The sequence below is a fragment of the Drosophila guanche genome, unplaced genomic scaffold, assembly GCF_900245975.1.
Source record: "Drosophila guanche unplaced genomic scaffold, DGUA_6, whole genome shotgun sequence".
NCBI classification, from domain to species: domain Eukaryota; kingdom Metazoa; phylum Arthropoda; class Insecta; order Diptera; family Drosophilidae; genus Drosophila; species Drosophila guanche.
Window position 1 is genome coordinate 214,695 of NW_022995753.1, and position 12,554 is coordinate 227,248.

Below are 12,554 nucleotides of genomic sequence, written 5' to 3' on the forward strand. Positions count from 1 at the left end.
ATTTTTTGAAAACCCAAAATTATAGTTTTTTGGTAATATACGGTTCACATAGCCATATAAGGTCAGTGGTATAAAGTCAACCATGGGCAAAAAGTGGGCAAGTGTGGCAACTATGGCTACAACGGCTCCGTTTCGAGGCGCTACACCCTGTTTTTCATACGGGAAAATTTGTAAAAGTTGTTAATACTGGCAGTGAGCAGTGCTGGAAATCCTTCGAGATTGTCAATATAACAAGTGAGGAACATAAACTTCCTCGGTATATTTGTGGTATGTTTGAAATTTAGAAGATATATTTCGGTATATTTTTTAGGGTCAGCTGGTATATTTCGTTGATAAATCCGTGGTCGCACTGAGCGTTTGATTGTGTTTTTGTTATTTGAAAAAATTGTCGCCAAAACGCTGACAAAGAAGAGCCATGGAAAACCATAATGTAAATGTTGCAAATGCACAGTTTGACTGGGACGCGATCAACGTGGGTGACTACAACCTGGATCACTCTCAGAACTTTTTCGGTACGTCGCAGGCATTTTATTCGCTAGTCCGATTTACAGTAAGCCACAAAAACGCGCCATTTTGTCTCTGTCTCACGCAGCTGCTGCCAACAAGGAAAATAAACCTCTGAACAATGGGAACCTTATCCTGGGCTTCACTCCGCTGGCGAAGATGGCCAACAGTCAACCGCTGAGGGAGGTTGAGCGTGATACCAAAAAAATCATTCCCCTCAGCTGGGACTCGGACAGCAACGATGCGAATTCACCAACACGTCCAACAGAGGAGCTGCAGGTCGCAAAATCACCAACACGTCCAACGGAGGAGCAGCAGGTCGCCGCTAACCCACCAACTAGCCCAAGACAGGTGCAGCCAAAGGAAGAGCTTATCAGCGATGATGAGCCAAGCCCGAAAACAGAGGTAAAGGTAGAAAAGGAGGAGAACGAGGTCGAGGTAGGCGAGTCAGATGCGCAGCGAATTGAGCTCAAGCTGCGAAGTCAGTGGTCTCCCAGGCCGGAGAGCCACCATCATGAGAGCGCCGTAGTGCCGCCCAAGGCATACGACTTCAAGGATATATACCAACATAATCGGGAAGCGACGCTGCGAAAGCGCGATGAGGAGGAGCGTAAGGCACGACAATTCCAGAGCCGTCCCATGCCCAACTTCTCGGCGATGCACAAGCGCTTGGACGATTTGGTCGTCTGCCACAGAATAACCATTCCCCACACCCCGGAAACCATGAAGCACTGGCAGATGGATTTGGAGCGTCGCAAGCGCAAGGAGCAAGAGAAGGCCCAGCTCAGCCAAATTCGCCGCCAGCTCCACCCGAAAGACGTCCAGCCCAGCCAACCATTCCATCTGCGCAGCGATCAGCGCGTGCGCGAGCGCCGCGAATATGACGCTGCTGTGCAGGTCAGCCTCGATAAGAAGAAAAAAGAGGTAAATGTATGTGCAAACAATTGTTTCTTGCTGATTTCTTTTCCAGCTGTCGCTCTGACCGTTGTATTTGAAATGTCCACCCCCGCTATCGTGTAGCCATCGATAGGCTGCGTTTCGTGGGTGAACTGAAACTGGTTCCGCGATGTCGATAGCTCAGAAATATGGTTCCGCAGAACCAGCTCACATTTGCGTGCCTGCAGAAATAAACTAACGTTTAAGTGTTTTGGGAATGCCACTGTGCTTTCGACTGAGAAGTTTCGAGTTGTGTAGGACCCAAACATATCAACAGGCCCAGTGAATGTTCTCAAATTATATACAAACGCTCTAAATCATCAGAAAGTTACTTAAACGAACACGGAGTCAAGATTGTTTTTGTTGTTAGTGGTGTGAGTGAGTCATGGCATTTTGGACGGCGTAGAAAAGGCATTGTGCATTGCATAAAAAAAAAAGAGTGCAGGTAGCATCTCCCCAGCCGCACACAACAGTTGATCGGATTCTGCGGCAATGCGACCCCCCCGTCCAGTGTAGTCCAGACAGAGGAACAACACAAATCGCACGGAAGGATTTGCAACAGCTGCGCCCATATCTACACGCACGCACCCACACAGTCGCAGCAACAGCCTGTGTCACATACTCTCGCACCCGTTCGCCCGCCTGCTCTCACACTCTCGCCCAACCACGCACTCACACAAGCAATAGAAGCCGTCTGTCGTCACAGTTGAGTACTTTTCGGTTTTTTGTTGTTGTTTTATGTTCAGCCACGGGCGGCAGCACTGAGTGGAGAAGCCACAGCAGCAGTCGCTAGTGGAGAGTGAAGAGTGGAGAGTGTCGCAACCAGTAAGACCAGGGAACCGAAGAAGCGGGAAGACTGTTAACACACAGCAATAGAAAATATAGTGTTTGTTTGTTTCTGTGTGTGAGCGTGTGTGAGAGAGAGAGGGAGCGACGGAGCCCAGCCAGACCCAGATAAACCCACTTTCGCCAGTCCGAAACCGAAGCGAGGCAACAGCAGCAGTCAGCACCACCATGGTGGATCGTCTTGTCAACTCGGAGGCCAACACGCGCCGCATCGCCTCCGTGGAGAACTGCTTCGGTAGCTCCGGTGTACCGCTGGCCGTACCCGGCCGTGTGCTCGTGGGCGAAGGTGTGCTGACGAAGATGTGCCGCAAGCGGCCAAAGTCACGCCAGTTCTTCCTGTTCAACGACATCCTCGTGTACGGGAACATTGTGATCGGCAAGAAAAAGTACAACAAGCAGCACATCATGCCGCTGGAGGAGGTGTCGCTGGACTCGATTGTGGATAACCAGCAGTATCGGAACGGCTGGTACATACGCACCACCACCAAATCGTTTGTGGTGTACGCGGCCACCAGCACCGAGAAGCAGGAGTGGATGGCGCACATCAACAAGTGTGTGGAGGATTTGTTGCGCAAGAGCGGCAAGAAACCCGTGGAGAATCACGCCGCCGTCTGGGTGCCGGACACGGACGCCAGCATCTGTATGCACTGCAAGAGGACGCAGTTCACCTTCATCCAGCGCCGGCACCACTGCCGCAGCTGCGGCGCCGTTGTCTGCGCCGGCTGCTCCTCGAAGAAGTTCCTGCTGCCGCAGCAGAGCACGAAATCGCTGCGCGTTTGCGATGCTTGCTATGAGCGTCTCAAGCATGTGCCCAGCGGTGCGGGCGAGGAGTTGGCAGGCGCGGCCGCTGGCGGTGTCAAGCACAATGCCAGCGGTCATGGCCCGACGGGCGATAGCTCCAACGATGAGGACACTGACGAGGAGACGACCTCGCCGGGCGGTGAATCGCACGACGAGCCGCGCTTCTACGGCGACAGCAGCGTGCTCTCCGCGGACGATAGCCAATCCACGATAGCCACGCCACCATCCTCATCCTCAACGACGACGGTCAGTCCCAGCCAGAATCCTGCCGTGGCCTCCTCAATGACGGGCTCCCACTGTTGAGACAAACAGACGCACGGACAAAGGACGGAGCTGCAGACGGACAAACATGATCGAATCACGATTGGATAACGGGTACCTCGCACATTCATAAACATGCTCAAATACATACAAATATACATAAGTACATACATTTATGTATATTTGTAGTACCATTATATACCCTTTATTTGTATAATTCTAGAGAGAGTGTCTGATCGTTCATTCGACCTTGCCTTGTGTTTTAGTTTGTTGATCTCGCGCGAAAATTCCATTCCTCCGGCTCAGTTTTCTATGTGTGTGTCCCTGGGTGTGTGCGTGTGTGTGTGTGATAATCTTATCAGGCCTCTGGAGCCTCTTGTTGTTCTTACTCTATTTTCCACTGGCAAACAAACGGCTGCTGCTCCGCAGCCTGAGAAGAGCGACAAAAAACGAGAGGATGGAGAGGCAGAGATACAAAAGTGGGATTCGATATCGGAGCTGAGAGATGGAATACTCAGGGTCAGCGTCAGTGGAGGGCTCTGGATAAAATACCCCGCCATGACTCCCACTCAGACTGATGCTAAGCCCTGAGTCGCTGAGCTTCGTGTGATATACTGGAATGGATGGAAGCGTCTTGCGGCTGGACAAGTGACTCAGCTGGCGCCCCATCAGTCACCGGCATATCAACAGTTCCAGCCTCGTGCCGAAGGCGTTACATAAACGCCGCCTAATTAGAACTGCTGTGCTGGTGTGGGTACGGGGGGAACAGCTGTTGGGATTTTACCATTACTCTTGCCTACTTACGATTAGATAAACGATTCTCTGGCTTACCGCCGTGCTTACCCGCCTTTTCCCCCTCCTATCTATCGTTTCAGCAAGACGAACAACGCAAGCGATGCGAGCAGGAGGAGATCAAGGAAATACGAAAGATGACGGTATTCAAGGCGCGTCCAAATCCATTTAAGTAGCCCCCAAAAAACACTTTAACCTGTCCAAAATTTCGATGTTAAGCTCCTTCCTCCCAACCCCCCAAAATCCCCAAAAAAACCCACTTTCCGAAATGTAATCTGTAATTTAGAGCAAGACTAGGCGGCGATACGCGGGGCGGTGAGGATTATACATATGCATACATATACATACATACATTTATTTTTGTACCAACCACGAAGAAGATTGGAGATCTGGTCATCAAAGAGAAGGAAACAATAAGAAGCGGCAGTCAGAAGGAAATCAAAAATTGAAAAAATTAAATGATATTTGAATTCTGGGAAGCGGAAGCGGAAGCATCCTTCTACCTACCAGGAGATATCTAAGAAGACGCTTGTCTAGAATCACACCAATTCACGATAAACACGTACTATCTATATATAGTTTTTTTTTATCAGATTAACTCGATTTGTCTCTAACATTATTTTATACTTACATTCGTTCATTTATATATTGTATATCTATAGAAACAAGCATTAATTTTTTTTCGATGGGAAGCCACCTCTAATCGTACGTTCTCGGATGGGAAGGATAACTATATAAATATATATGTATACCATTAGGCAATTTGCAATTGCAATCATTAACTGTTTTCTATTTGTAATAAGTCGAAAGAAACAACAAAACACAATAAATAACTGTAAATTGATGCGGCAAGACTGTTCCATTGCATTTGTATGCATGTGTGGGGAAGAGAGAGAAAATCAACAGTGTGTAAAAGTAAGAAAGGATCCATCTTATGGACATGAGAAAGTGTGCTGCTGATTACGTACACGTGTGGGCCACTGTAATTCCCCGTTTTGCCTGCTGCCTACGCTCGCATATACATGCGTGCGATCACTGCCTAAATTTGAGGGGCATCGACACCTCTACCACTAAGCAAACAACTCATAAAGTGGTTAAATGGAGTAAAAACTGGCTGCCTAATCAGTATAGTGGATTGGCACCCAGTGCCTTCGGCGCTTGGTGAGAGAGCCTTCGGCTGAGAGAGTTTGGCGTTGGCTCTCTTGAGCATTGAACGCATAGCGACTAGCAAAAACAAAGTTTTGTTTTTATACCCGGTACTCGAAGAGTACATAGGGTATATTGTATTTGTGCACAAAGTGAATGTATGTAACACACAGAAGGAAACGTTTCCGACCCCATAAAGTACATATATTCTTGATCAGCATCAATAGCCGAGTCGATTGAGCCATGTCTGTCTGTCCGTCCATCTTGTTGAGCGCCTGGATCTCAGAGACCATAAAAGCTAGAGCCACCAAATGTTGCATCCAGACTTCTGTATGCTCACACTGTTACAAGTGTATTTCAAAAATGAGCCACGCCCCCTTCCGCCCCCGCAAAAGGGCTAAAACCTCCCAAATCTACAATTTTGATGATAGAAGAAAACTAAAAACGCCATTCCGTAGGGAATTGCCATATCTATCAGATCACCAAATTGATATCCGATTGGATCATTCATGAAGAAATTAATTTGCAGTGGCTAAACCCACCCTGTCCGCAGCTTTTTTTGTTCTTTTTACATTATCTCATTCACACTATGCTTCTGCTTCACTCGGCCTCTGCCTCTTCCGTCCCTCTGCCATGCATCTGCCGACTTTTAACCCACCCCGTCCCTCTGCCGCGAGTCTGCAGTGTGTGGGTCTAGGAAAGGGCGGCGAGCTAACGGAGCGTATTGGTGTGTGTAGTGTTGTACAAATTTAAAATTTGACAAAACACCGCTAAGGTGCAGAAGTAGTACTGAGTGCCGGGTATAAAAGTTGTGACGCGTAAGAAGCGTCTCACACGTCCCTTCTCGTTCTTTTTCAAGACGCTTCGTAATTGCATGTTTGGCGTTGCAAATATTTTCCATTAGAGTATTCAGCGTACACTGTGTGAATAAACATAAAGAGACACACGAAAAAAAATCTTTTTCGGCACAGCCGCCATGTCTCCGCTTATAACTCTATGTTGTTTGCTTAGTGCCTCTACCCTATGCACTCGTGCTATCCCTTTCTAATTCCTGTGCAGCAACAGACGCTAGCAAGCTGTCCCGCTCTAAGCCGAGCATAAAAAAAAATAAAGTCGAACACGTGGTAATTTTCGGGGGGAAACATAAATAAAGATATTTATTTATGTTGCAGAAGAATCGTTCAACATGTGGGTTGAGCTGTCATCATCTTAGAACTGGCCATCACTGCCCCAGGAGGTCTTGACGGTATCCTCATTCCAGTCCTCCACACCGCCAACAGTCTCGGCGGCGACCTCATCGGCCCAGTTGGTGGTCTCCTCGACGGGATGGTCGACAGCCTCCTCGATCTTTGGTGGTGGCAGCAGCTCCTTGGCGGCGGCCTCCTCCTTCTCAGCCTCCTCAGGGTCGCGGTAGAAGTACAAGTCAACGACCACAGGCCACTCGACGGTGCGCGAGATGGTGCCACGCAGACGGAGCACCTCACGGGCCAACAGCCACCACATCAGACCGATGGAGTGCGCAGACTTGTTGTTGCATGGAATAGCAATATCAATGTAACGCAAAGGCGAATCGGTGTTGGTGAAGGCAATCACGGGGATGTTCACGTACGAAGCCTCCATGATGGGCTGGTGATCGGTCATGGGGTCGGTGACAACCAACAGACGGGGCTCGCGGAAAGCGGGCTGGATCTGATTGGTGAAGGCACCGGGAGTGAAGCGGCCAGCAATGGGAGTGGTGTCCGTGTACTTGGCGAACTTCAGCACAGCGCGCTGACCGATGGGACGCGACGAGATGACGAAGACCTGCCGAATGGAAAACACAATTAGTTCACTGAATTTTACTGCGACTGTGGAACGCTACTTTTTTCATGGGCTTTGTGAGGAGTGGTATATCAGCTTTAAGTTGAAATCATTGCATTTCATACCCGAAAGATAAAAAAATCATCATATAAACCACGCGGCACCTCACATAAGCCGAATATAATATAGAGCAGGGCGCACAACAGCGGGGCGCAAAACTTACATCTGAGCCGTTCTCAATGGCCACTATGGCGCGAGCGGCCAACTGGAGCTTCTCCCAGGTCTTGCCGAGGTTGATGATGTTAACACCATCGGCGCGACGCTTGTAGACGTACTGCTCCATCTGGAAGTTGACGTTCTCCGACCCCAAGTGGGTGGTGGCGACCAACATCTTGGTAATGTCATCCTCTTTGAGGGACAAGATATCTAAGCCTCCCGACATTTTAACGTTGAAAGAGTTACGGAACCTGTGAAATGGAAATAAAAACTCGTGTTAGCTCTCCGTCGCCTCAACATAACCCAACTAATTCCAACTTCCACGTGCATCACCCTCAAATGTGCGAAAATCACAAATAAATGTACTGCCGATGATTGCACAATGTCGGTCTTTGCTTATGTTTTTTAGATTTCTCAAATTCATAGTAAAATATGCCCATTTCTGTAACCTTTTTGCAATTTTCGTGGAACTTACGTCTGGATGCCGCTGGGAGTTTTGACAAAATGGCCGAGCCACAAATTTGACAGCGGAATTGTCGATAAGATATACCGACAGACCCTCAAAAATATACCAAAATATACCTTCTCATTTTAAAAACATTCCGTAAATATACCGCAATGCTAAATTATATTCCTCGATTTTGATGTTCTATTTGATATTACTAGCCTGCAAAGGCTTTTAACACTGAAACAATAATTTAATCCGTTTGAATAATCAATTTGGCTTATTATAAATACTATTTTTATTGGATTTGGATATTACAATTTTCACTCAAATCACCCTCTCTGGAACCAAGGGAGCTTTGTCTTCAGTATGTAAATGTATGTAAATTGTGAACTGAACACATGTATGTTAACTGACAGCGCGGAACAAAAGAGGAAAATAAATTCTATTGTTTTCCTGAAAATTGCACAAAGCGGGGAGCGGATAAGGGAACATAAGTAAATATTAGAAGCTCGGAGTAGTTTCGGGGCAGTTCTTCTATGTTAATCATCCAGAAATGTCGCACAGCTTGGCTCCATCAAATTATTCAGCTGGGTGCTGCGCATGTTGGTGAGCTTGACGGACCCCATTTAAGTTAAGTTAGTTGTTTCTTTCTATTTGATATTACCCGCCATTTACTTTGAATTCTATATCAAAAATAAATACTTAAAAAATAATTTTTTTCAACATTCAACCGATGAGAATATTCGAAATAACATCTAAAAATTACATGCAAAAAGGTGAGGTACGTTTCAAAAATATTAGCACACAAATACCCTAGAAATTTACCAAAATATACCTTCTCATATAAATATTCCAAAAATCTTAAATCAGTCCTCTAGTTTGATATTCTGTTACTAGTATACTTAGACCCTCAGCTAAAAATTGAATTTTATCGGATTGATTAATCCACTATTCTAGGAGATTTTCTTAGTTTGAGGACTATTTTTATTGTATAGTTTTTAAGTTATATGTCTGGACGTTGATATGCAATGACTGCACCATCAAGTGGCCCATGCGACACCAAGCCCAAGAATGTTACGCGCGGAACCCAGCAGAACGCAGCCCTCCTCCCGCTCAATCGACCGAGCGGCGCTGCCGCAAGGCGCGCGGCGCGATTAACAGAACCGGTCGCGAGCATGCAGGAAAGATGTTAGGCTAATATTCGAGGAAAATTAGAACTAAACACAACTAAACTGTTGTTGATCGTCTCCGTATAAATCCGTGCTGATCTGGAGATATAAGTGATTGGCAGAGACGCTGCAAGTGCGAAGTTAAAACTTTCTCGAACATTTTAGGAATAGCGGATAACTTATATATACCTCTATAGTTTTTAGCGTCAGACTTTCTACCTTTCTTATGGAGAGGAATTATAAAGGATTCCTTCCAGATGGGGGGAAAGCTAGAAGAATGGATGGATAGAGTGAATAGTTTAAGCAAAGGTCCGCACAGAGACTCGGTACAGTACCTGAGTACACAGCCGGGAACTCCGTCAGGGCCCGGGGAAATTACCTGCTTAACTAATTGAAGTTCATGAAGTAAGGAGCCTTCATTAAACAAAGGGCAGAAAATCCCATTCGACCGTGGTAAACTATATGGATACATATGACCTGGGTAGCTTTGCTGGGAATAGGTGGTTTGAAAGAATTGTGCAAAAAGATCGGCGATTGCCTGATCATTGTTAGCCGACATATTCAAAAATAATAGCGAGGATGGATGTGCGGACGTTCTACGCTTACTGTTTACAAAGCTGTAGAACTGTTTAGGTTCCTGTGAAAAACGTATCCTGCATTGAAGGAGGTAGTTCCTATAGCATTGAGCATTAAGAACAGTGAAATTTGACCGAGCTATTAAGTAATTAGAAAGAGAAGAGGGAGAACCAACTTCTTGAGATTTTTTAAATAGTCTTGATTTTAGGTTCTTTAGACTGGATAACCCTTTGGTGAACCAAGGAGGTTTCGCAGATCTAGTCGGACATGAAAGTGGGACACACGTGTAAAAAAAAATGACGTCACTGCACAAGTACAGAGCGGACCAATCAAAATTTCGAATTAAGTTATTGAGCTTCGTAAACTCGGCTTTACGAAAGCAGCGGACGCGTTCAGATAGCCTACCCGCACGATCCGATACAGTTGGTCCAATATCTATCGACACTTCGAAAGTAGGATGATAGCAGTCTTCAGGTATAGTGAGCGGGAGTGCTCGTGTTAACAACGCTACGGTCGGATCCGAGACAAAGACCAGATCAAGCAATCGACCGAAAGAGTTTTTTACATGGTTGCCTTGACAAAAAGATCACAACAATATTTAAGCAACCAATGTAAAAAGAAATTTCCTTTTTGTTATATAGTTCCTAGTTTAAACCCTCCTTACCAACAATGTGCTAACTTTCTTATGTTGATTTTTAGTCAATTTAGTCATTTAGAGGATATATCAAGAATATTTCATTATAAGGTATGGTATTTTTTAGTATTAACGAATATTCAGTTCTGTGCATGATGCAATTAGATAAGGTGTTCGTAGGCTGGCTTCGCTTCGTTTTTACCCCATTAGATTTCAGTGCGTTCGGACGAAACTTCAACTCTTTTTCTTTCATTGGGCAACCTTAAACCCCATTTCATCAAAGGCTTAATCAGCACACTCTTTTGTCGTTTCAATATTGTCGTTTCACAAGCAGAACCCTTTCACTCGAACATATTGACGGCATTGTTAGTGGAGCCGTTTTTCCGACGGGACCACCCTATATAATTTCATTATTGCAGCCACTCTGCGATATTAATCAACACTGACGCATGATTAAAAAACTCTGCATTTGGAATTGCAGAAACTTTGTTTATATCAAAACAAAGGGCTGAATCCGTAGCTGATTGGCCAGCAAGCAGCCATGTCTATAGATTCCAACCCGATCCCAGAGCAGTGCAGCAAGTGCGGCAAGGCCAGTGCAAAGGAACAGCCCTGCCAGCCTCCGGAGACTGCCACCAACGCTGACAGCGGCGATGCCGAGGCACTGTGCGGGGCCTGTGCGTCTGCCAAACAGGGGATAACTAAAGAAAACCCAATCAAATCAGAAACTGAAAATAATGCTCTAGTGGATGCACCCGTTGCCGAACCAGTGCCAACAACAGAAGAGCCGGAAAACCCACCGATATCAGAACCCAGCCAGCCAGAGGAGAGCGTGCAGGAGGCCACGACGCTCGCCAAAGCTGCGGAACCAGAGGCGGCCAAGCCACAAAGCAGCCATGAGCAACCTGTCAAAATTGTTGTGAAGCCACCCGAAACCCCAGCAGCACCAGCACCAGCCTCAGCAGCCCCAGCAAAAGGGGCGAGCGCCAAAGGCACGCCAGCCGAGACCGAAGGAAGTGAGAAGATCAAGGAAGAGGCGGTGGTTCAAGCCGCGCCAGAGGCCACAACTTCTCGGGCCACGAAACGCGGCGGCAAGATCACGAGGAGCAGCATCAATGGAACGTCAGCGGCCGCAACTCCCGGAAATCAGACGCCCACAATAATGAAGCGCCTGCGCAAGAGTACGCGGGCCACTCGCTTCAAGGCGAAGCTGACGGGACGCTCGGGCGTCGGAGAGAATGGCGGACAGGCCAATGGCTACAATGGCAATCCCAATGGACCAGGCTCCACCGCTCATTCGTACGGAGCCGGATCGCATGCGGGCAACAGCAAGGCGCATGCCAAAGCTGGCGCTGGCAGCGCCGGCGGCGCACAAGGTGCCAGAAATCGGCGAGCCATCTTCAAGCGGCCCGCCCAGAAGACGCCCAAGGTGCAGGCGTGCACCAAATTCGTGAAGAGTGTGTTCTACAAGGGCAGCTACATGCAGATCGGTGACATTGTGAGCATTGTCGATGGCCAGCAGAAGCTGTACTACGCCCAGATCCGCGGTCTACTGATTGACGCCTACTGCGAGAAGTCTGCCTTCCTCACCTGGCTAATACCCACGCAGGACAGTCCCGATCCACAGGACTGCTTCGATCCGGCCACCTACCTAATCGGTGAGCCACGCACACGCGTCATGCTGCAACCTTTCTTACGTTTTTCTCTCTCTTTCAGGGCCCGACGAGGAGCTCTCGCGCAAGCTCTGCTTCCTGGAGTTTGTGATGCATGCGCCGAGTAACTACTACTACGACCGCAGCACGCCGTTCCCCTTGCCGGACATCGACGAGTACACGGGACAGCGGTCTGGTGGCTATATCTGGACGCGGCTGCCGGTGGTCAAGCGCGACCGAAGCGATACCCGCGCCCGGGAGCCGGGAAACAAGGGTGCTACCTCCTAGCAGGGCCGTAAGCGACAGGCGCCCAAGAAGAAAAGGAAAAAATCGGCAGCCCAACGAAAGGTTGGCTAAAAGTGCGGAGGGGAACCTAAATGCAACATTTTTATAAACTAATTTATTGAGAGAAATATATCTGCAAATCTTTGGGATGTTCATATTCATCTGGGTCCACACCGGAGAGATTTCCGGTTGCGGTTTCACTTTCGCCAATTATTTCCGATTTACTTTTCATAACAGCAACATTTTTCTCACTGCAATGGAAGTAAATTATATTTTATACATTAAAACGAAATTTAATTGCAAAAGATAAAAAATATATGACTTACTGATGAATTGACTTACAACTTACACTATTGCCAGTGTAATTTAGATTGTGCCTCTTTTATAAATATTTATTTAAAAAAAATTGATCAGGGCAACAGTTCGATTCAGTTATCGATTCATCGTGTAAAATCTCTGTTGAGGCCGTTTGTTACAAATTACGAGAA

The 12,554-nt window shown here is 47.1% G+C and overlaps 3 protein-coding genes across 5 annotated transcripts; 2 read left to right on the plus strand and 1 right to left on the minus strand.

The window, feature by feature from the left end:
- Positions 1 to 332: 332 nt before the first annotated feature.
- On the plus strand, positions 333 to 4,984 carry LOC117588386 (pleckstrin homology domain-containing family F member 1 homolog). 3 transcript variants are annotated; one of them, XM_034279611.1, is made up of 3 exons: positions 333 to 512; positions 593 to 1,434; positions 4,224 to 4,984. In XM_034279611.1, exons 1-3 carry the CDS (start codon positions 416 to 418, stop codon positions 4,314 to 4,316), a joined length of 1,032 nt encoding a protein of 343 aa, XP_034135502.1. In that variant the 5' UTR covers positions 333 to 415; the 3' UTR covers positions 4,317 to 4,984. The 3 variants fall into 3 exon arrangements, with proteins under 3 accessions (XP_034135502.1, XP_034135504.1, XP_034135505.1); XM_034279613.1 differs by having other exon boundaries at positions 334 to 512; positions 593 to 1,428; XM_034279614.1 differs by lacking the exons at positions 333 to 512; positions 593 to 1,434 and adding an exon at positions 1,587 to 3,462 and having other exon boundaries at positions 4,224 to 4,963.
- A 1,430-nt stretch (positions 4,985 to 6,414) lies between these two features.
- Positions 6,415 to 7,850, minus strand: LOC117588501 (40S ribosomal protein SA). Its single transcript, XM_034279813.1, has 3 exons — positions 7,778 to 7,850; positions 7,310 to 7,553; positions 6,415 to 7,089 (listed from the first exon to the last, which is right to left on the minus strand). The coding sequence occupies exons 2-3, from the start codon at positions 7,526 to 7,528 to the stop codon at positions 6,496 to 6,498; spliced, it is 813 nt and encodes a 270-aa protein (XP_034135704.1). The 5' UTR covers positions 7,529 to 7,553; positions 7,778 to 7,850; the 3' UTR covers positions 6,415 to 6,495.
- Positions 7,851 to 10,562: 2,712 nt separating this feature from the next.
- Positions 10,563 to 12,212, plus strand: LOC117588551 (glycine, alanine and asparagine-rich protein). Its single transcript, XM_034279932.1, has 2 exons — positions 10,563 to 11,787; positions 11,846 to 12,212. Exons 1-2 carry the CDS (start codon positions 10,671 to 10,673, stop codon positions 12,067 to 12,069), a joined length of 1,341 nt encoding a protein of 446 aa, XP_034135823.1. The 5' UTR covers positions 10,563 to 10,670; the 3' UTR covers positions 12,070 to 12,212.
- Positions 12,213 to 12,554: the final 342 nt, after the last annotated feature.

Excerpts from the sequence above, each read along its gene's own strand:
- LOC117588386 (XM_034279611.1), top strand. The coding sequence starts at position 416 with ATGGAAAACCATAATGTAAATGTTGCAAATGCACAGTTTGACTGGGAC. Across the intron at positions 513-592 it reads TCACTCTCAGAACTTTTTCG|CTGCTGCCAACAAGGAAAAT; the intron begins GTACGTCGCAGG and ends TGTCTCACGCAG. Across the intron at positions 1,435-4,223 it reads AGAAGAAAAAAGAGGTAAAT|CAAGACGAACAACGCAAGCG; the intron begins GTATGTGCAAAC and ends CTATCGTTTCAG.
- LOC117588501 (XM_034279813.1), bottom strand. The coding sequence starts at position 7,528 with ATGTCGGGAGGCTTAGATATCTTGTCCCTCAAAGAGGATGACATTACC. Across the intron at positions 7,090-7,309 it reads CCATTGAGAACGGCTCAGAT|GTCTTCGTCATCTCGTCGCG; the intron begins GTAAGTTTTGCG and ends TCCATTCGGCAG.
- LOC117588551 (XM_034279932.1), top strand. The coding sequence starts at position 10,671 with ATGTCTATAGATTCCAACCCGATCCCAGAGCAGTGCAGCAAGTGCGGC. Across the intron at positions 11,788-11,845 it reads TCCGGCCACCTACCTAATCG|GGCCCGACGAGGAGCTCTCG; the intron begins GTGAGCCACGCA and ends TCTCTCTTTCAG.